Source organism: Schistocerca nitens, chromosome 8, assembly GCF_023898315.1.
Source record: "Schistocerca nitens isolate TAMUIC-IGC-003100 chromosome 8, iqSchNite1.1, whole genome shotgun sequence".
NCBI lineage: Eukaryota > Metazoa > Arthropoda > Insecta > Orthoptera > Acrididae > Schistocerca > Schistocerca nitens.
The window spans coordinates 243,363,350-243,389,236 of NC_064621.1; the positions used below are offsets into that span (position 1 = coordinate 243,363,350).

General features: G+C 38.5%; 1 protein-coding gene across 1 annotated transcript in view; it reads left to right on the forward strand.

Moving 5' to 3' along the window:
• Window positions 1-25,887, forward strand: part of LOC126199500 (sodium channel protein para-like) — a 391,295-nt gene that overhangs the window by 174,240 nt on the left and 191,168 nt on the right. Inside the window, exon 6 of the mRNA XM_049936423.1 lies at window positions 18,197-18,409. Within this exon, the coding sequence (XP_049792380.1) occupies window positions 18,197-18,409 (213 nt within the window). The remainder of the gene's footprint in view (window positions 1-18,196; window positions 18,410-25,887) is intronic.

Genomic DNA, 25,887 nt, shown 5'->3' on the forward strand with positions numbered 1-25,887 from the left:
ACAACTTAAGAGGTATAAGCACTTGTTCAGTTAAAGAGGCGTGCTTCACAGTAGGAAAGATGAAGAAGTGCTCATAGCTCTTAACCCTCTCACGCACCTTGGGGCATATTCTTCCTACTAAACCTAATTCTTTACACTGTTTAAGGGGATGTGTGTTATCACTTATGTATGCTCCTGGCATCTAGTGGCAGGGGACTGTGGGAAGTATATATACCACCAAACAACAGTGTTTTAATGGTTATTGGGAAGTATGGTTATCACCAGTGTAGTTTCTGGAAGGGGTTTTGATAGTATACTTACCACAAAATTAATCTATTAGTAGTTCTCCTTAGGAAGCATACTTACCACCAGCTTAGGGGTATCCCAAAGCTTTTGGGAATACGTTTTACCTCATTTGTATATGCCTGGTATCTTGTGGTGGTACACTGCACCAGGTGTATGAAAACTGTTACAACAATCAGTTTCTGTTTGTCATGGGATTATTACTGTTGTCAAAACACATTGCTTCACTTCTGCAATATTTGTTATTGTGACCTTTGTCAGCTCATACCTTTATTGTGTGATAAAGTTTCAAGGACTGTTTTCACATTGTGGTAAGTAACCTTTAATATCAGTAACAAATATTTTTTATCTAAAGAAAAAGAAAATACACAATAAAAACAGAAAACACTTCATTATTTTTTATGTGTAATGGCAACAAATAACAGCACACAAAATGGAAGTGGGAAATTCATTTATTACCAGTTTTAATACCTCACAAAGGAGCCATGGTGATATATGTACAGACAGAATTTTTGGTCCGAAATCACAAAAATTAAATTATCAGAAATTAAATATGGTCAGTTGATCACATTTCTTACAGAATAAAAAAAATTATTTTTATTGATTCACTACAAAAAAGGCACCAGCAACAAAAGGGTTAAGGTATGCGCTTTAGAGTGCTTGTTTACTGGACATTTCTTGTTGTTTTTGTCCATACTATCTTTACACAAAACATGGAAAACAGAGAGCTGTGCAGTAGAAGTAGTTTGGTTTACATTATTGAAGATGCAGAAGTGCTCACAGCTTTTACGGTATGGATTTAAGAGCCCATGTTTCCCGAAACTTTTTGCTACTAATATTGTATACTTTCAGCTTCATGCATTCCGAAGTAAGAGTGATTTCAGGTGTGCCGCAGGGGAGTGTCGTAGGACCGTTTCTATTCACAATATACATAAATAACCTTGTGGATGACATCGGAAGTACACTGAGGCTTTTTGCGGATGATGCTGTGGTATATCCAGAGGTTGTAACAATGGAAAATTGTACTGAAATGCAGGAGGATCTGCAGAGAATTGACGCATGGTGCTGGGAATGGCAATTGAATCTCAATGTAGACAAGTGTAATGTGCTGCGAATACATAGAAAGAAAGATCCCTTATCATTTAGCTACAATATAGCAAGTCAGCAACTGGAAGCAGTTAATTCCATAAATTATCTGCGAGTAGGCATTAGGAGTGATTTAAAATGGAATGATCATATAAAGTTGGTCGTCGGTAAAGCAGATGCCAGACTGAGATTCATTGGAAGAATCCTAAGGAAATGCAATCCGAAAACAAAGGAAGTATGTTACAGTACGCTTGTTCGCCCACTGCTTGAATACTGCTCAGCAGTGTGGGATCTGTACCGGATAGGGTTGATAGAAGAGATAGAGAATATCCAACGGAGAGCAGCGCGCTTCGTTACAGGATCATTAAGTAATCGTGAAAGCGTTACGGAGATGATAGATAAACTCCAGCGGAAGACTCTGCAGGAGATACGCTCAGTAGCTCGGTACGGGCTTTTGTTGAAGTTTTGAGAACACACCTTCACCGAGGAGTCAAGCAGTATATTGCTCCCTCCTACGTATATCTCGCGAAGAGACCATGAGAATAAAATCAGAGAGATTAGAGCCCACACAGAGGCATACCGACAGTCTTTCTTTCCACAAACAATACGAGACTGGAATAGAAGGGAGAACCGATAGAAGTCCCCAAGGTACCCTCCGCCACACACCGTCAGGTGGCTTGCAGAGAGTGGATGTAGATGTAGATGTAGATGTAGATGTAGATATGCCATTAATTGTGATACACTCTGCATGTTTTCCAAAAATCTTCAGCAATAATGCTTATTTGTCAGCTAGTGTTGACCATTAAATCGAGGGTTCTCCTCAGTACATTCCTTTCACCATGAACACAAAGATTTTCATCTCTGGAACCTCCTGTTCGTATTATAATTCTTTTCTTAATGACCTTTCCCCTTTATATTTTGGGAAAGCACTTGTCATCTCCATTATTTTAGTGGACGTCCCTGGACTTGGACTGTCATCCCAATCTTATGCTTCTTTTCCTTCCACCTTCCACCACTTCTTCAGTATTGGGGTCTTTGGTTTCTCTATGTAGTTTGCTTCTGATTCTGGTGTGATTTACTGTTATTTCTTGTCACCTGTATGCACATGTCATCTTCATATACTTTATTTCTTTGATTTTATGTAAATAATCAGATTGGTACAGGAACTGAATTAATTGTTGTAGGTGCGACCATTTCTCTTATGTGGACCAGCAATCGACTGATCCATACTTTGATAAGGTGTGCTTTATTTATTGGCTTATCAAGGTACATGGCCCAGTGTAAATGTGGTTCCAAAAAATTTTGGTAGCCTTCCCAGCTGTTGTTATACGTACCAGGGCCCAACAATACTAATCTCAGCTTACTCTGGACTCTGTGTGACCAATATTTGGCTTTAAAATCACAGGTGAATCGTTGGGCAGTTTGGAAGTTTTCCAAATTCAACACTACCTATTGAGCATAATCATCTTCTAAGAAACCTATTGTAAATATGAGAGTTGGAACTTAAATAGTAGCAACTATTTATTCACAACCAGTAAAAAATATTTACATGTTTGCACCTGTTACTGTCCTTCAAAGTGGTCACCAGTGTTGTGAAGAACCCGTTGCCAGCGATGTGGGAGGCGTGGTTTACTGTTAGCAGAGCCTGTTCTGCTGATGGGATGAATGGAGTGGTCTACTGCCTGTCAAATCTCTGGAACACTTCTGAAGCAATGCCACAAAGTGATTCCTTCACCTTCGGAATCGAATCAAAGTCACAAGAATGTAAGTCCGGGGAGTATGACGGATGGTATAGTATGTCCCAGTCCCATTGACTGAACAGAGCAGCCTCAGCTTGCGCTGTATGTGCCTGCACATTTTTGTGCAAAATGATGGGTGGTTTGCACAGAAAGTGTTGCCGCTTCTTTTGCAAAGCTGGTCGCAGGTGATGCTCCAGAGCCCCAGTAAGGTGAAAGTTATGGTGATTCTTGTGTACGACTGTGATGATGTTATCCTAACGCATTATGTTCCTCCTCCACAGACCGTCAATGCACAGTATTACTGTTCGTTTTTGGAGCATCACCTGTGACCAGCTTTGCGAAAGAAGTGGTGCGCTTTCTGTGCAACTCACCCATCATTTTGCACGACAATGTGCAGGCACATACAGTGCAAGCTGTGGCTGCTCTGTTCGGTCGATAGGACTGGGAAGCACTCCCCGGACCTAAGTCCTTGTGACTTTGATTTGATTCTGAAGATGAAGGAACCACTTAGTGGCATTAGCTTCAGAACTGTTCCAGAGATTCAACAGGCAGTAGACTGCTCCATTCCCACCATCAACAGAACAGACTATGCTAATGGTATACTATGCCTTCCACATTGCTGGCAATGGGATCTATACAATGCTGGTGACTACTTTGAAGGACAGTAACAGGTGCAAACATGTAACTCTTTTGTTTGCTTGTGAATAAATAGTTGCCACTATTTAACTTCCAACCCTTGTATATTCACTTCCCATCATTTTTTATGTTTTTCATCATTCTGAAGTTGCTTCTATATTCTTGGAGATGAGGTTTGTCTAATGCAACTAACCATTTAGATACATTAGACAAATCTCATATCCACGAATATATACTTCTAATTGTCCCAAGAGGAAGGAAGTGCTCCATGAAAGGATTTAAAATAATTACTATGTGTACCTTCCCATTTGACTGGAATAAAAAAAAAAATTAAAAAAAAACCTAAGATCCTCATATTTTCAATTCAAACTGTAAGTCTTTCAACCTGCTGGAGTTCTGCAGGCTGTAGCAGAATATTCTACTATTATTCTGTGTATTGTTCTGTTTCAGCTTGCAGCCTGTGAGCCCTACGCGATATTGCTTTTATAGAGTCTATTTCCTCTCTTTGACACACAGAAATAGCATGCAAGGGCCCACTCAAATTTGACACAGTAGCATGTTAGAACTTATTCACCATTGATATGTTAGCTGCTGTCACTTTCTGAACTACCCACCTCTGAAAGGGGATAACTTTACCATCTATCTCTTTCGCTGAATCATCCATCTCATCATTAATTAGTTTTTTTCTTGTTTCTAACTCAAGGGCTTCATTATTTAGTATTCAGTTTTTACATAATTCTGAACATATTTGTGTTTCAGCATTTCAGTTTCTCTAGACTTCCTATCTTACTTGAGTTCTATCTGAGAATATGTCTGAAGCATCTTACACATATTACGTCTTGGTCTACCTGCTGAAATCATTGTGCCATTTGGTCAGTTACACCTGCCCAGAGTAGAAATAAGCTTTGCTCATATTTTTCTTATTGTTCTGTAAAGTATTGAACCTTGCCTTCTAGTGACAGTATTCTTCTACACACTGTTCCACTGACCCCATCTTGTCTTTTACTTCTGACAATTTCTTTTTTTATGTTCTCCTGATATACTTTTGTACTAGCCTTACTGAGCATTTCAGATTTCTTTACTTCCATATTAAAATTACTTCAGTACTCAAGAGTAATCACAAATATATGTTAAGAGGTATACATGTAAAGAAAGTTCTGGTTGAGGATAACGAATTATTTAGGAATAAAGGAGACCACTCACCTGAAGACAGAAATGCTGCCTCGTCAACAGATACAAACAGGAAAGGTACAGAGTTTTACTTTGCTAGCTTTTGGAATGGAATACCTTTTTAAGTCTGTAGGAGAAATATGCACACACACACACACACACACTCACTCACTCACTCACTCACTCACATCCGATCCACACACCTGTCTTCCTACATTGTGCTCATTTGACTGCTAGCTCTTTCCTGGCCCATGGTGAGTGTATTGGGGTGATGTAGGGGTGCAGTGCAGGGTGGGATGAGAAATGGAGAGAGCTGGAAGCCAGGGAGATGGTTGGGGGGAAGCGTCTAGCAGCTCATGAGAGAGTGGAGAGCTGTCCATGGGGTAGCTAGGGGTGATGGAAGAGGGAGCACATGGGAGATGACTGAGCACTTGATTTCACAGACTTCAGCGTGAGATGGCAGCACGCAACTATCTGACATGTATACACACATACAAACACACTATTTGACCAGGGTGGGGTGACAGCAAGTTACCTTAGGTTTAGGCCAGCGAGGTTATGGGAGTGAAGGATGTGCTGTAAGGATAGCTTCCACCTATGCAGCTCTGCAGCTCAGAAAAGCTGGTAGTGGTGGAGAGGATCCAGATGGCACAGGTTGTGAAGCAGCCATTGAAATCTTGCATGTTGTTCTCTGCTGCATGTTTTGCCACTGAGTGTTACAAATTGTGTTTGGCAACAGTTTGACGGTGCCCATTCCTTCTGATTGACAGCTGCTTGGTTGTCATACCAATGTAAAATGCTGTGCAGCGGTTGCAGCAGAGCTGGTGTATAACATAGCTGCTTTCACTGGTGGCCCACCGAAGCTAGGAAAGTGCTGGCAGCGAATGAGCGCATTGTAGGGAGACAGGTGTGTGCATGTGTGTGTGTGTGTGTGTGTGTGTGTGTGTGTGTGTGTGTGTGTGTGTGTGTGTGGTGCGCGCGTGTGTGTGTGTGTGTGTGTGTGTGTGTGTGCGCATGTTTCTCTTACAGCTTGAGAAAGGAATTCCATTCTGAAAGCTATCAAAGTAAAGATTTGTACCTTTTGTGTGTATATCTGTCGACGACTCAGTGCTTCTGCCTTTAGGTGAGTAATCTCCTTTATTCCTAATTAATTCATGAAGTGGTATACAGTCTATCATAAATTACAAAACAATCACATCTAGAACTTAGCCAGTCAGTCACTTTTATTACATTATACTCACCATTAGACTGTAAGAATAAAGTTCTCTTTGACAGTACCATTACACATAGTTCACACTTTCAAATTAGAGTCTCTGTAAGAAAAAAATGTCTGCAGTAATTACTAGTCTATCAATCTCTAATTGGAACTATGTTATTGTTTAACAAATTGTTCAACAACAGCAGTTGTAGTTGTCTTGTAGCTGCAGGTGTAGTAATGGTAGCGGTACTACCCTAGGTGACTTTGGTTTTCAGTGTACAACAGAACTTGTTTACTGCAAGTAGCTGCCTAGTAGTAGTAGTAGCTTTATTCATCCTACAAGGATATAGGACGTGTCAAAGTATTTACAAGTTTAGATCAATTTAAAATAAGCTAATTCATATACACATGTATTTACAGACTTCTAGTAAGAGACAATCATTAGATATACTCCTGGTATACAATGCTTTTTTTACAAATAACTTATTAAATAATGTAATACCACACTGTTCACTCGTATCTCACTATCAGTCACTACACACACTATATGCATGTTGTTTCACAACACTTCACTCACTGCACACACACACACACACACACACACACACACACACTGGTGATCTCTTGGCCATTTTATGTACCACAACTTCCCATTTGCTATCCTGAAAAACTGAGTCAGCATTCCTCCATAATGAGGGAGATGTTGAGCTCAGAAAGAGGAAGAGGTGTTAGTATTGTGCTATGCATAGCTTGGGGATATGTTTTTGTAGAAAAGGGAAAAAGAAGGGAAAAACATCGTGTGAAGTTGTTATGTGGAATGTTGGATGTTTTATATTCATTATTATTATTATTATTATTATTATTATTATTTTGTATAACTTTTTTTACCAAACCACTACTTTGTTTTGTGTAAGTATTTCTTCCATGTATAAAATGTATTGCATAACAGGTGCTTTTTAGCTGCCTTTTTAACTAAGTGTAGTTTTGCTGTTTCTTTAATCTCTTTTGGTAATTTATTGTACAGTTTTATTCCTTAGTAGAAAATGCTGTTTTGAGTTTTATGTTTATTTTTTCTTGGTAAATGTAAGTTGAGACTATATCTTGTTCCATGGTCATGGACAGAGCTGTTTGTGCAGTTATTTTTGATGTGTACAACTGACTGGTAAATGTATTCACATGGAGCAGCTAAAATCCCCAGTGTTTTGAACAGATCTTTACAATGAGCTCAACTAGTATGGCTCTTTTCTGGAGTTTGAAAATTGTGTTCATATTTTGTGCATTTGTTCCCCAAAAAATAATGCCAGAGCTAAGAACTGAGTGCACATATGAATAATATGTAACTAAAAGACACTGCCTGTTACACACTGATGGTAGGATTCTAAGGGCATAACACGCTGATGGCATTCTGTTTGCAAGTACTTTTGTGTGTTCGCACCACTTCAACTGAGAATCAATATTCATTCCTAGAAATTTTGCATTTGTTACACAGTCTATAGAGGTGCCATCTACTTTTAATTTAACATTGTCTATTTTCCTCTTCAAACTGAAATTCATGGCATTAGTTGTCTTTATGTTCAATTTCACTTTACAGCTTATTGATGAATCATAAACTTCTTTGACAGTTTCATTTGCTTTCTCGGCAAGGAGTTCTCTTGTTTTCTCAATGACTATAATATTGCTGTCATCAGCGAAGAGAATTTTTTCACCATGACTGGGAAAGTCATTGATGTATATCAGGAACAGTATTGCTCCTAATATGCTACCTTGCTGAACCCCTATATTAATATATTTTGATTCTGATAAGTGTTTTACTAAATGTTTAGATCTATCTGAAATATGTGTTATCTCTACTCTTTGTGCCCTATCCGTTAGGTATGATCGAAACCAGTCTTTAGCTATCCCTCTTATTCCTAGTGCTTCTAATTTATTTGATAGAATCTTGTGGTTGACTGTATCCTGTTTCAGAGGATGATTCTCAACCTTCAAGGTCCGGGCAATCGCAGAGGGTGGGCTTATTGGTAGTTGGGAGCTCCAATGTTAGGCGCTTGTAATGGGGCCCCTTAGGGATATGGTGGCTAAGGAGGGGAAGAAATCCAGTGGCGGCTACACGGGTAGCGGAGGCTGTGTGGCGTGGACTGGGCGGATTTTTAGGTTAGAAGGCCTCGGGAAAGTACAGGATGGGCTGCAACCTCAAAGGGTCATGGCAAATACAGGACGTGCTTGGTTCAAGGAACAGTCAGAATTGTAGTTGTAAATTTTTGTAGTTGTGCTGGGAAAGTCCCTGAGCTTCAAGCGCTAATAGAAAGCACAGAAGCTGAAATCATTATAGGTACAGAAAGTTGGCTAAAGCCTGAAATAAGTTCTGCAGAAATTTTTACGAAGTCTCAGACAGTGTTCAGGAAAGATAGATTAGGCAGAATTGGTGGTGGAGTGTTTGTGTCTGTCAGTAGTGGTTTATCTTGTAGTGAAGTAGAAGTAGATACTCTGTGTGAATTGGTATTGGTGGTTATACTTAACACCTGAACTAAGTTAATAATTGGCTCCTTCTACTGACCCCCAGATCCGATGATATAGTTGCTGAATAGTTCAGAGAAAATTTGAGTCTCGTAACAAATAGATGCCCCACTCATACGGTTTTAGTTGGTGGGGACTTCAACCTTTACTCGATATGTTGGCAAAAATACTTGTTCAAAACCGGTGGTAGGCAGAAAACATCTTCCGAGACTGTCCTAAATGCTTTCTCCGAAAATTATTTCGAACAGTTAGTCCACGAACCCACGCAAATTGTAAATGGTTGTGAAAACACACTTGACCTCTTAGCCACAAACAATCCAGAGCTAATAGAGAGCATCATGACTGATATAGGGATTAGTAATCACAAGGTCGTTGTAGCTAGGCTCAATACCGTTTCTTCCAAATCCACCAGAAACAAACGCAAAATAATTTTATTTAAAAAAGCGGATAAAGTATCGCTAGAAGCCTTCCTAAGAGACAATCTCCATTCCTTCCGAACTGACTATGCAAATGTAGATGAGATGTGGCTCAAATTCAAAGATATAGTAGCAACAGCAATTGAGAGATTCATACCTCATAAACTGGTAAGAGATGGAACTGATCCCACATGGTACACAAAACAGGTCCGAACGCTGTTGCAGAGGCAACGGAAAAAGCATGCGAAGTTCAGAATAACGCGAAATCGCGAAGATTGGCTAAAATTTACAGACGCGCGAAATTTGGCACAGACTTCAATGCGAGATGCCTTTAATAGGTTCCACAACGAAACATTGTCTCGAAATTTGGTAGAAAATCCGAAGAAATTCTGGTCGCATGTAAAGTACACAAGCGGCAAGACACAGTCAATACCTTCGCTGCGCAGTGTCGATGATTGTATACCGATTAGGTTACCCTCAGATTACACTGATACAATAACTCCCTACTTAGCAATCATATACAACTGCTCACTCACCGATAGTTCTGTACCTACAGATTGGAAATTTGTGCAGGTTGCACCAGTGTTTAAGAAGGGTAGTAGGAGTAATCCATTGAACTACAGACCTATATCATTGACGTCGGTTTGCAGTAGGGTTTTTGAGCATATACTGTATTCAACATTATGAATCACCTCGAAGGGAACGATCTATTGATACGTAATCAGCATGGTTTCAGAAAACATCGTTCTTGTGCAACGCAGCTAGCTCTTTATTCGCACGAAGTAATGACCGCTATCGACAGGGGTTCTCAAGTTGATTCCGTATTTCTAGATTTCCGGAAAGCTTTTGACACCGTTCCTCACAAGCGACTTCTAATCAAGCTGCGGGCCTATGGGGTATCGTCTCAGTTGTGCAACTGGATTCGTGATTTCCTGTCAGGAAGGTCACAGTTCGTAGTAATAGATGGCAAATCATCGAGTAAAACTGAAGTGATATCAGGTGTTCCCCAGGGAAGCGTCCTGGGACCTCTGCTGTTCCTGATCTATATAAATGACCTGGGTGACAATCTGAGCAGTTCTCTTAGGTTGTTCGCAGATGATGCTGTAATTTACCGTCTAGTAAGGTCATCCAAAGACCAGTATCAGTTGCAAAGCGATTTAGAAAAGATTGCTGTATGGTGTGACAGGTGGCAGTCGACGCTGAATAATGAAAAGTGTGAGGTGATCCACATGAGTTCCAAAAGAAATCTGTTGGAATTCGGTTACTCGATAAATAGTACAATTCTCAAGGCTGTCAATTCAACTAAGTACCTGGGTGTTAAAATTATGAACAACTTCTGTTGGAAAGACCACATAGATAATACTGTGGGGCAGACGAGCCAAAGGTTGCATTTCATTGACAGGACACTTACAAGATGCAACAAGTCCACTAAAGAGACAGCTTACACTACACTCGTTTGTCCTCTGTTAGAATATTGCTGCGTGGTGTGGGATCCTTACCAGGTGGGATTGACGGAGGACATCGAAAGGGTGCAAAAAAGGGCAGCTCATTTTGTATTATCATGTAATAGGGGAGAGAGTGTGGCAGATATGATACACGGGTTGGGACGGAAGTCATTAAAGCAAAGACGTTTTTCGTCGCAGCGAGATCTATTTACGAAATTTCAGTCACCAACTTTCTCTTCCGAATGCGAAAATATTTTGTTGAGCCCAACCTACATAGGTAGGAATGATCATCAAAATAAAATAAGAGAAATCAGAGCTCGAACAGAAAGGTTTAGGTGTTTGTTTTTCCCGCGCGCTGTTCGGGAGTGGAATGGTAGAGAGATAGTATGATTGTGGTTCGATGTACCCTCTGCGAAACACTTAAATGTGAATTGCAGAGTAATCATGTAGATGTAGATGTAGAAGATCCAAAAATATGCCTGTGACACATTCATTTTTATCAAGCCCAAATACCTTATTTAAGTCAGTAAAGCAGAGAAATCTACAACAAGGTACTTACAACTTTAAAATAATCCACCAGAATGTACAGGGCTTGAGCAAGAAATATGAACAATTAGATGTGTTTGTAAATGAAACTATGCCTGATGTGCTTGGTATTAGCGAACACTGGCTATCTGATGCCAAATTAGTACTTTTTAAACCTCTTAACATGGTACTAGCTAATAAGTTTTGCAGATCTACTATCAGAGGTGGGGGTGTATCAATGTATGTTAAGAGCACATTTGATTTTAATTCTGTAAATGTAAGTAAATATTCATTAGAAGGGATAATTGAATTATGTGCAGCATGTATAAAGATACCAAAAGATGAAATTTATGTTATATGTTTATATAGACCACCAGGTGGAAACTTCGAAGTTTTCTTAACAATGTTTTGTGACATGATAGAGAATGTTTTTATATCACACCTGAACAAGTTAGTAATTATAGGAGATTTCGATATAAATGTATTAGCAGATAAGTTACACACTAGACTATTCAAGAATACTCTGCTTGAATATAATGTAAGATACCTGATAAACACTGCAACCAGGGAGACTGAAACATGCCAGTCTGCAATAGATAACATAATCACTGGTATTCATCTTTACGATCTTACATCTTCTGTTATTATACGAGGGCAGTTCAGAAAGTAACCTCCGATTGGTCACAGTGCGGGTTGTGGGGGGAGTAGCGACGCCATCTGTGCGTTCACGCACTCAACAGGTCAGTCGGCATCAAGCCGTGGTCGAGTGAACGTCGTATCTGCGCTAGTTTAGTTTTTGTGGCAGTTTGAAATGTGTGCTGCAATAGAAAACCCCGCCAAATGTGAAGTGCGTGCTGTCATAAGGTTTTTTACAGCCAAAGGATATTCTGCAGCAGCTATTCATCGTGAGCATTGTGCCGTGTACGGACCAAGAGTTATGAGTGAAGGAGTTGTCCATGAATGGGTACGTTTATTTAAAAGTGGACGAGAAAATGTTCATGATGAAGAGAGGAGTGGTAGGCCATCATTGGTGACTGACGAACTCGTTCAGACAGTTGATGCAAAAGTTCATGAAAATCGACGTTTCTCAATGTCGGAGTTGTCTACTGGTTTTCCACAGATTTCTAAGACTCTCTTGTACGAGATAGTGACAGCAAGATTGGGTTACCGTAAGTTCTGTGCACGATGGATGCCCAAAATTCTTACCGACCACCACAAAACTCAAAGAATGGCCTCTGCATTAGACTTTCTGTCACGTTATGAGGACGAAGGAGAACCATTGTTAAACAGAATCGTGACCGGTGACGAAACCTGGATTAAGTACGTGAACCCTGAGACAAAAGAACAATGAAAGATGTGGGCACATTCAAATTCGCCTACCAAACCAAGAAAAGCCTCGCAAGATTTTTCTGCCAGAAAACTGATGGCAACGGTGTTTTGGGATGCCAAAGGGGTGTTGTTGGTTGAATTCATGGAACGTGGTACGACCATTAATCAAGACGTGTACTGTGAAACAATAAAAAAGTTACGACGGGCTATACAGAACAAACGCCGTGGTATGCTGACTTCCGGTATCGTTTTTTTGCACGATAACGCCCGTCCTCACTCTGCTCGCAGAACAACGGCCCTTCTTGAGTCCTTCAAGTGGGACGTTATCAACCATCCACCTTACAGCCCAGACCTGGCGCCAAGTGATTATCACCTCTTCATGCATTTGAAGAAATGGCTCGGGTCACAGCGGTTTGATGACGACGAAGAGCTCAAAGATGCGGTCACAGGCTGGCTCCAGGCACAAGCGGGTGATTTTTATGCAGAAGGAATTTCAAAGCTTGTGAAAAGATACGATAAGTGCCTCAATCGCTATGGAGACTATGTAGAAAAATAGTGCAAAGATGTAGTTGTAAGATGTATATATTAAAATATTTTTATTTAACTTGGTGTATTTTTTTAAATCAACCGGAGGTTACTTTCTGAACGGCCCTCGTAAGTGCTTTGTCAGACCACCATGCAGTAGAACTAAGTGTGCACATAAAAAAGGTTCCCCCACAGTTGCTATAGATATATTAGGGTGAATACAGACCAAAATATAACTCAGTTGAATAATATGCTGAGGAATGTGGATTGGAACAGTGTTCTAACGACACTTCATAGTTATGGCAAATTCTCAAGTGAACTATTCTACATTCTTAATCAAGCCTGCCCATTAATAAAAAAGAGAATTCAGTCACATGGTGTAACCCGAAACTGGATACCAAGTTCAGTCACTGAGGCTAGAGAAAAACTAAGATGGTATGAGTATGCTATGTTAAATGACTTGAGCAATAAAAAATTAAAAGAATTCAAAAAGTATCAGAAATACTATGTAGACCTCCTAATTTCAGAAAAACAGAAACATTTTGAAAGTGTCATTCAGAACTTAAATAGTATCTCCAAAACATCATGGTCACTAGTAAATAGAGAAATAGGTAAATCTGGGAACCATACAACTGAAAATCACTTGCTGATAAACGGCACAATATAAACTGATCAGAATAAGATCGCAGATCTATTTAACAATTACTTTGCTTCTGTTGGCTCCAGCATAAACAATCAGCTTAAAAATCATAAATACAAATTCAGAGGAACACCAGTGTCAGGAAATATATTTTTGATGCCAACAAGTAAAGAAGAAATAATTAAAATAGTGAGTAGCTTCAAGAATTCCCATGCAGCAGGATATGATGGTCTTAGTCTGGACACTCTTAAGAAATGTATACATAAAATTGCATCACCTTTATCAACAGTTATCAATTCTCATATGGAAGATGGTCTATTTCCAGATGAGTTGAAAATTGCCCGAGTTGTGCCTATTTTCAAAAAAGGAAACAGGAATTTAGTAGAAAACTTTCGACCCATTTCTGTTCTTCCAATAATATCCAAAATCTTTGAGAAAGTAATATACATAAGAATCTGGAACTTCCTGGTATGCAAAAAAGTGATTTCTAAGGGGCAGTATGGGTTTGTCAAGGGGTCATCCACCATTACAGCAGCATCAAACTTAATCGAAGGTGTCACTCAAGCAATAGATAATAAAGAACATGTATGTGGCATCTTTCTAGACTTACAAAAGCATTTGACTGTGTTGGTATGACCATATTGCTGGACAAACTGTGGAACTATGGTATTCGAGGCACAGCCCATAATCTGATGAGGTCCTACTTGACAAATAGGAAGCAGTTTGTGTCTATTAGCACTACAGAGGGAACATACAAATCAAACACCACTGACATAAATTTGGGTATCCCACAGGGGTCAATATTAGGACCACTTTCTTTTTATTATCTATGTAAATGATATTCAGTCCATAACAAACCATGCAACAGCTATCTTATATGCAGATGACACCACGTTAATATGCAGCAATCCAAGCTATTCACAGCTCGAAGTGGAATCCAATACTGCAGCAGACTTAATTCTGCAGTATTTTAATGAAAACAAACTAAAATTAAACTCAAATAAATCTGTCTATATTGAATTTGATCTTGGGAGGCAAAAAACTCATGAAAACCAAATCTTAATGGGTGACGAATACATTAAAAAACAATACTCGACCAAATTTCTTGGCCTGACACTAGATGCAGAGTTAAACTGGTCTGATCATGTGAATGATATTTGCAAAAAGCTATGTACTACCATATATGTCCTAAGAAATCTGACACCTTTTTGCAACATCACCACTCTGAGGCAAATATATTTTGCACTATTTGAATCCCATCTAAGTTATGGGATAGAGGTATGGGGATCCAGCAGTAAAGGTAATATGAAAAGTGTACTTACCTTACAAAAGAAGGCACTTAGAATTATGGGAAAGAAATGTGCCAGGGAGTCCTGCAGAAATTTGTTTAAAGAATTTAAAATACTAACTGTTCATAACCTGTATGTGCTGAAGATAATCATTATGGCAGTAAGCAGTAACAAAACACTTAATAAAGAAATACACGATCACAACACCAGAGGTAGAGAGAGACCCCACATCATCTCTCATAGAACAACACTTTATGAGAAAAGCCCTCACTATGCAGCATAAAACTACTGAATTGCTTCCATCCTAATATCTCCAAATTGCCCATTACAAAACTAAAAATTAAATTAAAATTATGGCTCCTAAACAATCCTGTATATTCAATAGATGAGTTTCTAGATTTAGTACACTCGTATGATGGAAGACCATCTATCTAAAAATATATGTAATCTCAGGTCTTAGACTGTGTCACAAACTGTAAATATTTGAATGTCAGATATGAATACTGTTACAAACTGTAGACTCCTTAATCTAAGTATGGCAATAACAACTTCTTTTTCTGTATAGTCCATATATGTAACTCTGTTCTCTCAACTAAATTTAGAAAAAGTTGTGTAGATAAAAGTGCCAGCCAATAATATGTAACCCTAGTAGTAAGGCTCTGACTTATCCAGAAGACTGGAACAAAAAAACCTTTTTTTGTAATCAGTTGATGTTGGATCAAAATAAAATAAATAAATAAATAAATAAAAGAGCATCAAGTACAACTTTTGTGAATTCTACTATGGCTGACTCCGTATTTTTGCCACTTCGGAAACCAAACTGTGATTCGCTTAAAAGATTGTATTTATTCAGGTAATTCATTAACCTGTCTTTCATAATTGCTTCTATTATTTTTGAGAATGCTGATAACTATTTACCAACCATGCACAGGCAGGGTGACGACTCTAGAGAGCGACCAAATGGTGTAAATTGCCCTGAAGATGACCCCATTGCGGGTTGAAACTGGTTGGCGGCAAAATAAATAATGCGATTGTGACTGTCATTTGAATAATTGATTATAAGTAAATTAATTGCTGTAAGAAAGTTGTGCTCTATGTTGCAGAAATCAATCAATCAGGCCAGAGGTATGTTCAGTGGGTGCTTTAAAGCTAGAAACTATAACTGTGGGATGACGAGGATGTTCAGGTCTGTGGATGTTTGGAAGAAGATAAAGGATTGGAGTGCACAGCTTGGGTGGGATAAGATGTTCCATGAGGGGCCTGAGGTTTTACGGAGGGACAATAGATCAGTTTGTACCACAGGGATGGGATGTTGAGGAGAGGTACTAAATGTAGAAGTGTTTGGCTTTCAACATTGTTATGATTACCACCAAGTTATCAGGATGAATGGGCATAGATAGAGAGATTGTAATGGTAATACACAGTATCATGATGCAGACCATGCTCTACAACATGACAGTCATGATCTTGGTACCTGTCTCATCGCACATGCCATTTGGACTCTCCCATGACATCAGTTTCTCTCGGCAGGTGTCACTGAGCATTACAAGACGTGCTTGTTTCTTGCCACTCACCTGGCCTAAATTTATATTAATCTCTGTGGTCTCAAGATTTCTTTTCAGTATCTATTCCTTTTCTTCACTCTCTTTTATTTTCCAACTTGCCTATTTTTCTACACCCCCTCCTCTCCTGTCTACCATGCATAAAATTACTTAGCTTTCCACTTTTATTGACTCTGGCATGATGTTTTTCTGTAATCTGTGTCTTGCTTGTTACCCTGTCTTCCATCTTTAAGTACTCAAGTTTTCAAATCTCATGTAGTGCAGGCACCAACAATCAGTCATTCCTTCTCATCCCTTCCAGTAAATCTCCCCTGATCAAGGGTTCTGAGTGACTTTTCCCAATTTCCTGATCTTTGCCAGTCCTTTTCCTTCAGCCCTCTTCCTATCCATTCAATTCTTCTGCCAGAAGAAGAGACCACTGTCTCCTAAAGATTGTGAATTTCTATATCTTTTATGTGTGTATTCTCCTAAATGTATAATTTGTTTCAAAATATTTATTATACTTGTAGCACATTAGACTGAGTTCCTAAATTGAAACGTAATTTCTTTTCCCTTTACCAACAGCCTTTGCCTTTGTAATCTGTACAGAAGAATAATTTTTGAAAATTTGTATTCAAAAGTACCGCCGCATTCCTCCTTCCAAAAACAATTACATATAAACCATTTTGGTGCAATATGGTTGCTGTTTTCTCATCCTGAAGCTATACAACTCTTCATCTCAAATCAATTAACTCAGAAGCATACACTCAACTTAAGCAGGAATAAGCAACTCACTGCAGTTCTAGTAAAATGCGACTTCTCTCTGCATATGCATCCATTCTGGATGGTACATAAATGGAAACACTTAGTTTGTTTTAAAAACTAATGAACAACACTTTTTTCCTTTACAATAATGCAGTACTAGTAAAAGGTGACTTCCCTCAGAACATGCATCCATTCTGGACAATAGATAAGTGGAAACTCCCAGTTTGATTCAAAAAGCTAATGAGCAACACATTTTTCATTTACATTCTTGCATGTACATAGCCAATATTCTTTTAGTGGTCAGCTTTATTATTTTTTAATAACAGGATAAACTAACCTTTGGAGCTTGCAGCACAGTATAATTGCGACTGATTCTACCAAGTGTCGCACAACTCACTTTCATTGCTGCGACTAGATCCAGTCTTCATCATGAGATGTCATCTCTGTTCTTAGCTTTTGAAAATGTAATATAAGTGGATATATAAAAAAAAAACCTACTCAGTATGTGGCCCCAGGAGAAAACACTTTTGTTATGGAAATCTGCAGCCTTTTGAAGCCACTGGCTCTCCTATGTTAGGGGAGACCTACTAGATGTGATGAGAAGGAAAGACATTATTACGGAAGGAAGGGGGAATGGCAGAAAAGAACGTGTGAGGTTTAGGAAATGGGGAGAGTTTGGGAAAGTCATCCAGAATTCCATATCAGAGGAGACATACCAGACGTGATGAGAAGATAGGACTTGATATATACCTGTAAAAACATACATTTAAAATTATTTTAATTTTACTCTGTTGATAGATGTTATTAAATAATTCAGGAAGACAATGAATGTTCCTTCCACACCCAGTATGAGGAGTTTTTATTTTTACTCACATGACTGGTTTTGAGATATTTGTGTGAATTTGTTGGTAAACTAAATCTTCACATTGTTTTTGGGAGGAACATTGATTGTCTTCCTTGATTCCTTTTTCTGTATAATAGCAGATTTGGTTCATTAAGTAACTGGGCAACATTAGTTAATTAGCTAATTATGGCTAAAACAAAATTTGAATTATTACAACAAGCTGCAAATAATTCCTTACTGTCTTCTCTACAGGTTTGAAGACCATTGTCGGTGCTGTGATTGAATCTGTGAAGAATCTGCGGGATGTGATCATATTGACCATGTTCTCTTTATCTGTGTTTGCCTTAATGGGCCTCCAGATTTACATGGGTGTCCTCACACAAAAATGTATAAAAAACTTTCCCATGGATGGGTCATGGGGAAATCTTACGGATGAAAACTGGGAGAGATTTGTGAGCAATGAAAGTAAGAAATGTTGTTGTGCTGACCATGACTAACAACTGTGATCAACTGTTATTTTCTATATTCCATATTTTAGTTATTAATTTTTTTTGTAAATCTCAAGCCTATTAGTAGTCTGTGGGTACTGATCCAGATTAAGATATGTGCTGAAACTGCTTATATCTAAGAATTGAAGCTAATATTTTAGAAGAATTTACAATTCTAACTGTTGTGGATATTCCTTCATTTCTTTGCAGCCAGAGACAGTTGGTTGTGTGTGTTTGAGATGTGTACATGTGTGTGTGTGTGTGTGTGTGTTTTGTTCAATTCAGAAGACAATTTGGCTGGATGTTTTCCTTGAGGCACCTGTTGCTTTCCTCCACAGTGCTGCACAGATACCGAAATTTGGTTAGTACTTCGAGTTGCTCATCATCTATTCTTATGGCAGTCTTACCTCCACATCCTTTTTTGTCTCTAACTATGGCTTTTGTCTGTTTGGGATTTATTTTTAGTTTCAGTTTTGGTGTCTCTTGATTCAAGACCTTTGTGTGTGTGTGTGTGTGTGTGTGTGTGTGTGTCTCCTGCATGTTCTAATGATGGATGCAAGTTTGAAAGCTGAATTACTTTAATCTCAACTTCCTTATGTCTTTATATACAAGTGAAAACAGCCTTGTAATTTATTTATAGAGTAAGATCTATTGAAAGAGAATCCTGCTAAATAATGTCTAGGATTGTTGTATAGTAAAAAAGTATAATGGCTGTTAGCATTCAGTGTTCTCAAACAAACTGCAGAGAGTGACCTGTTGTACAAAAAATGGGTCTTTTGTTTTGAAGCAGTAAGCATGTCTTAATCTTTATCACCAGTATGATATTTTCTGTAAACGGCACAACAGTGCTGCGCAGAATCAATGTGTTTAAAGAACTGCATCATGGAAACCACCAAAAGCTCCTGTAATGTGTATTTATTCATGGACAACCAGTTTCCAAGAAACCTCCGTTTAACATGATGTAATGTTAATCTGTGACTTGAAGGTTGGTGTTTGACTGAAACTTATTGTCCATGAATAAATACACATTACAGTCACTTTTGGGGATTTCTGTAAACCAGCATGATAGTTGGAACCTCACAAGAGACAAACAAAAATCAATTAAAATTAGTGTGGTGGATCTGCTAACAGACATTTCCAGTGGCAGTTGTTCATGGCTTATAGTTTAAAATGTGTGAATGTGTTAATGGTATAGGTTTAAATTGCAGGGTCATTTTTAAAAGATGAGACATAGCAAGCACCACATTTTTATTCAACTTCTTGTCATGTCTTTAGCCAGATAAAACTGTCATCTGCACGCAATATTTCCATGGTCCATCTGGTCACCATCATCAAGTGAGAAAAGCTAAGCCACTCTCATCGATAACTGATTTGAACTGTGAACGACAGAGCCTTTAGAAGCAGCAAAAATATGAAAGAGCATGTGCTGAGGTAATGCACAAGGGCTCAAACATAGCAGCTGTCCTGTGGCACAAGAAAAGTTGCATCATCTCTAGCGGTGAATAATTATTTATTATTAAAAATTAATATTCATAGCCAACCGATTCACATTCCATTGTTTGTTCATATCTGATAAAGCAGGTTTCCAAGTTTTACTGTAGCAGGATCAACTACTGCGGTTAATTGTATTATCTAAAAACAAAGATGATGTAACTTATATTATATTCAATATGTAACTTATATTATATTCAATCATTAATTGTATTATCTCTTAGTCTGATTTTAACAGAGTCTTTTAAAACACAATCCCAGTTAAGCAACCATTTGTGTCTCATTGTATAGTATCCTATATCCCTCTGTAAGACGATGCTCAGCCACTGCAGATTTGTCAGGTTGTGATATTCGCGTATGGTGGTGATGTTCAACACGTCTGTCGTTGACAGTATGAATAGTTTGGCCATGGCCACTGTAGGTTTTTTCACACTCACGTGGTATTTTGGAAACGTCAGGCTTCCTCTAACCTAAATCATTTTTATTGGAGCCAGGGAATGCTTTAATCTTAGCTGGCAGGTGTAATACACATTTGATTTCACATTTTTTCAAAACCCTACCTATCTTGGCAGACACGTTCCCAGCATATGGTAGGAAAGCCACAGGACTGGAAGTGTCTTCAGCAACTCAAATGCTCATCGAATCTGTCTGTCCATATAGCTATTATGTTTAAACACAACCTTAACATGTTGCGGCTTCAATATTGGAAAAAGGTTAAAATTTTGCACCCTTGCCTAGAAGTGTTCCAATCATTGAATTCATGTCATGTCTTCTGGAAGACTGGGCAGAAGAGATCAGGCAGGAGGTTTCCCATCTTTTGCATTGTGCTCGGCCTCCATGGAGTACTATTTGGTCTGGGCCTTATATTATTAATTTTACAAGCAGACAAAGGCAATGCGACCATTTTAATTTACAAGGCCAATTATATGACTAAGATGTATGATTTACATAAGGATCTGTCGTATCATGTATTAGAGAAGAATTTCATGGATCTCATAAAATCGACAATGACTTTATTCTGAAGAGGAGCTGATTACTTAAGAAGATTATTAAAAAACTTCATCCTGGTGCGGCCATTCCTCCTAGATTACACAATTTGCCGAAGGTACGTAGAGATGGGGTCCTGTTACACCAGGCCGTTAGTAATTTGGGTGCACCTACTTACAGCTTGGCAAAATATTTAATGTCGGTCGTAATCTCTCATGTGGGTAAATGTGAACACCACATTTCCAATTCCATGAATTTTATTCAATGTTTAAAGTCGCTTTGTCTTGGTACTTCTGTTTTACTTGTCAGTTTTGATGTGGTGTCTCTTCTAACTTGGGTCCCTCTTGAAGAGTTATTGATCTTAATTAATGAAAAACTAGACATAGAAATGACGAAACTCTGCTGTCATGTACAATCCACCTATTTTTCATTCAATGACAAATATTTTGAACAGATGGATGGTGCGACTATGGGGAGTCCTTTATCCCCCATAGTCACCAATTTTTTTATGGAAGACTTTGAGGATATGGCCCTAAAAACATCTTTTTTGAAACCTACTTGTTTATTGAGGTATGTTGATTATTTGTTTCTTGTTTGACCACATGAAATAGTTTTCTTGTACCAGTTATTGGACCGTTTCAATTGTTTCCATCCTAACATCGAATTCACATTGGAGATTGAAAAGAAGGGGTCTACCCTTTTTGGATGTAATAGTTTATAAGAAAAATGACAGAACTCTTGGACACATACTATAGGTATTTTCATGCTACTAGCTGTCATAGAGCATATGCTACCTCGGATGCTGAGAATTTGCCACAAGACGTGCAACATCTTAAGGATGTGTTTAATCATAATGGCTATAAGGACAGACAGATTCAATAAGCATTTGAGTTTGGACCATTATCTAAACCAGCTGAACACACTTTCAGTACTGTTGCTTTCCTTCCATATGCTGGGAACATATCTGCCAAGATAGGTAGGGTTTTGAAGAAACATGAAATCAGATGTGTATTCCATCTGCCAGCTAAGATTATAGTACTTCTTGGCTCTGTTAAGGGTGATTTAGGTTTGAGGAAGCCTGGTGTTTACAAAATACTATGTGAGTGCGATAAAATATGCTGTTGCGAAACTATTTGTGCTGTCAATGACAGATGTATCGAACATCATCTCCATATATGATTATTACGTGACAAATCTGCGGTGGCTGATCACTGTCTTACAGAGGGACAAAGGATGCATTCCAGTGAGACACAAATAGTTGCAGACACCTTGCGTTACTGGGATTGTGTTTTGAAAGAATCTTTTGAAATCATACTATCAGATAATATCATTAACCACAGTAATGGATAACCACTAAGTAAAACTTGCAGTCCTGTTTATCTTATATGAAGAAAAATGACATTTGAATTGGCTGGCTATGAATATTAATTTTTAACGATAAATTGTTTTTCGGCAGTATTCACCAGTGGGAATACTCCAACTCTTCTTGTAACTGGACAGCAGCTATGTTCGAGTGCTTGCACATTATCTTAGTCCATGCTCTTTCATATTTTTGCTGTACTTAAAGGTGCCATCATTCACAATTCGAATCACTTATCAATAGGAGAAGCTTAGCTTTTCTTGCATGATGACGGCGGCCAGGTACAGATGACAGTTTTATCTGGTTGAGGACTCGACAAGAATTTGACCAATTAATATGCTGGGAAAGTCTGCATAGTCACAGCCCATTTTTGTAATCATAACAATCTGTATTTGGAGAACATAAGACCTGGGGCATTGGGTTAAAAAATGGAAGACCCTTAACGTAATATGCTATAGCGTTACCTACCTTTTACACCCAAAATAGACTGGATCCTCCTGGGATCATTGGGAAATAAAAATACAGGAAAATTCTCAGTGGGGTCTAAGATGTTCTTAACAAAGACGTTGTTCTAACTCCTTGAGGGGTGCTCAAAGAGAATGATGGGCCCATAATTACTTTTCCAATACAGGTAACAGTGGTTCAGTAACATCCAAACCAATGGCCTGTTCAAATTTACTTTAGGGTTGACAGTTACAACTGAAGTAGCACAAGGGAAGCTTATGTGGGTGGCATGACACATAATCGACAAATCCCACAAGACCTGTTGCCAGACCTTCATCCCCACTACTCACTTGAACCATGCTTCAGTTTTACATGCTGTTGTGTGTATTCAGTACACCCTATGATTTTTTTGTTATAATTTTTACAGCTGCAAGGCTTATTCTCTATTTGTTGTTACTGTTCAAATTTACATTAGGATTGATAATTACAATAGAAGCAATATGAGGGAAGCTTATGTGGGAGACACAGTATGCATTGTGCCAATTTGTGAGACCTGTAGTCGCAGCAGTCACCACAAGTTGACAGACCTTCACCCCCACCACCACAACACTTCTCACTTGCACCGTGCATCATTTTCAGATAGGTTGCTGTCCTGTGTGTTTGTTGCTCTGTATGATTTTTCTTTCTTATCAGTGAATTGTTGCTGGGGTTATTATGTTATTCTTTTAATTTTTGTTACTGTTATTTGTTGTGTGGTACTGAACAATGTCAGAAGGAGGTTCATCGAAAGTTATGAGTGTAAAAGTTCAGTGTCATTTTCTTGGCTAGAGTATTGCCATTGAGGTCCATCAAGAGAAATGGTTTGTGCATTGTGTGACTAATTTGAGTCTGAAAAACTTAACAGTGGCTCGATGCTGTCCTTTAACTTGGTAACTGATAGAACTGCTCCAGCTTGGAATACAAACAAAAACAGTGTTGTGAAGATTGACAAGGAAATGTGTGAGCAAGACAAGGAAGATGGAAAAATATTGAACCTTGAAACTATGGGGGTGGAAAAAAAGTTGTATGTATAAACTGATTACCAATATAAATTCATTTGCTTAGGATGTGACTCATTGTCAGGTGTATGATTGCTCTTTGAGAAGGAAACATATGAAACTCAGCAGGGTATTGGTTACCATTAAGGATTAGGTCTTTTTCAAGGCAGTCAAATATTGTAATTCACAGGTTTGCACAGCCTAGGATTTTCCTATGGACATTTCTTTGGCTTTAAACTGTGGATGGAAAGGGAGGATGTTGCTGTATGGAAATAGTGGTTTTGAAGAGATCCGTAGCATGAATATCGATGAACTGGTGTGGCTTGATGAAATGCAAATCAGTTCTGGTCACATTGTCAGGTACGATTGGACAACGAATGACACAACTAAAGGAGCAATGACAGTGCCTTGCGGCGAGGGGACCTCACAAAGTTTTCTCCCTAGTGGTTCTCCTGCTTTTTAAATTAAAGAAGACAGGAGATTATCATGAAGATGTGTATCACATGATGTTTACAAAGTAATTCGTAGAATCACTAATACAAAATCTGGGAAAAACATGAACAGTTGTTTTAGATAAAGGTTCCTTACCAATTAGTTGTTGTTGACAAGGCACCTGCCATAGCAAAGTGATTGGATTCAGGGTCATAAAGTTCATATAAGTGATAACCTAAGAAAAGTGGAGCTTATGCGTCTAATGTCTCTTCATAAACAACATTTCACCATATGCAGAATCAATGAGTTGGCAGAAATGTATGGGCGTACAGTCATTACCACTGCCATTTCAACCCAATAGAGTTAATATTGACCCGGATTAAAGGTTATTTTGCAAAGAATAGTAATAAATTTACCCTTTCTGCAGGTGAAGCACTCATGAAAAAAGAAGTTGTTAGGAATGTCACCTCTGAAGAGTGGAAGAAAGCTGTTAAACAAACCTAGAATACAGATGTTGTAGGAAAGTTCTTTCAGGATGTAAATACTTTAGGATTAAGGGAGACCACTCACCGAAAAGCAGAATCATTGTGTTGATAAGATGCACACAAAAACAAAGGAAAACATGCAAGCTTTCAGAGCTATGTGAATGACAGGTGTTGTGACTCGCCAGTCTTTCAAAGTTCCACCGCACAGTTACGCGCGTCCTCTACATGCAGTGCTGTCTGCCAGCCATGCAGCAGCAGCGCCACGTAAGCAGCCAGCCAGCCAGCGGCCGCTAGAGTCGGACTAAGTTATGATTTGACTGTTAAAGTGTACACACGTCTTACTCTGTTTACTTGATCTGTGACTTTCATGTATTGCGTCTTCCTTGAAATATATTTGTTCAACTTGAAGTTATAACAACAAGTTAGAGTGAAATATGCAAACACACACACACACACACACACACACACACACACATACACATGCCTATACCCATAAATTGGAGAGAGCATGTTGTTTAGGAAAATTCAGTGGAGGAGATCATTATTTAATTAAATAGCAACAGTTAAATGTCACAATAAAATTTAGTCATCAGTTTCACAGCCTGGAAACTTATTTCACTGTACTGGTTTCAGTATATTAATCTGTGATCTTCAGAATCTTAATATTGGCCTAGCAGATGTCAATGTCTTATTGATGTGTCTTCTTGACTCTGTACAGAAGTGTGATTAATTTGCTGTAAATTATCAATCTGTGTTTATTCTTATCACATGAAATATGTACATTTTTCAACATGTCATGGCATTACATTTCTGTGAAGAAGATGTTGACATCTGCTAAACTAAACAGATTAACAGAAACCAGGCAGATTAACCTGTTGAAACTGATAAAGTGAAATAAATTTCCTAATAGTGCCACTGACAACTAAATTTCATTCTGCACCATATACCACAATTGCTGAGAAAATAACAGCTGTGGATAAAATCACAACAGTTACAGTGACACTTCAAACAGCCCTCACAGCGACAGTAGTGATGTCAATAGAGTTTCTCACTACAGATGTAGTGTAAGTGGATTCAGCTCCATGTCTGGAGGGTGCACTTTCAATGGTATATAGCTACAAAAAAAATTATATTTTTGTTGTAAAAAAGTTCTGGTATGAAGCATGTTCAGAAACGAAGTGTACTGTGACCATTATAGGCTGCAGGTTTTTGTTTTTTG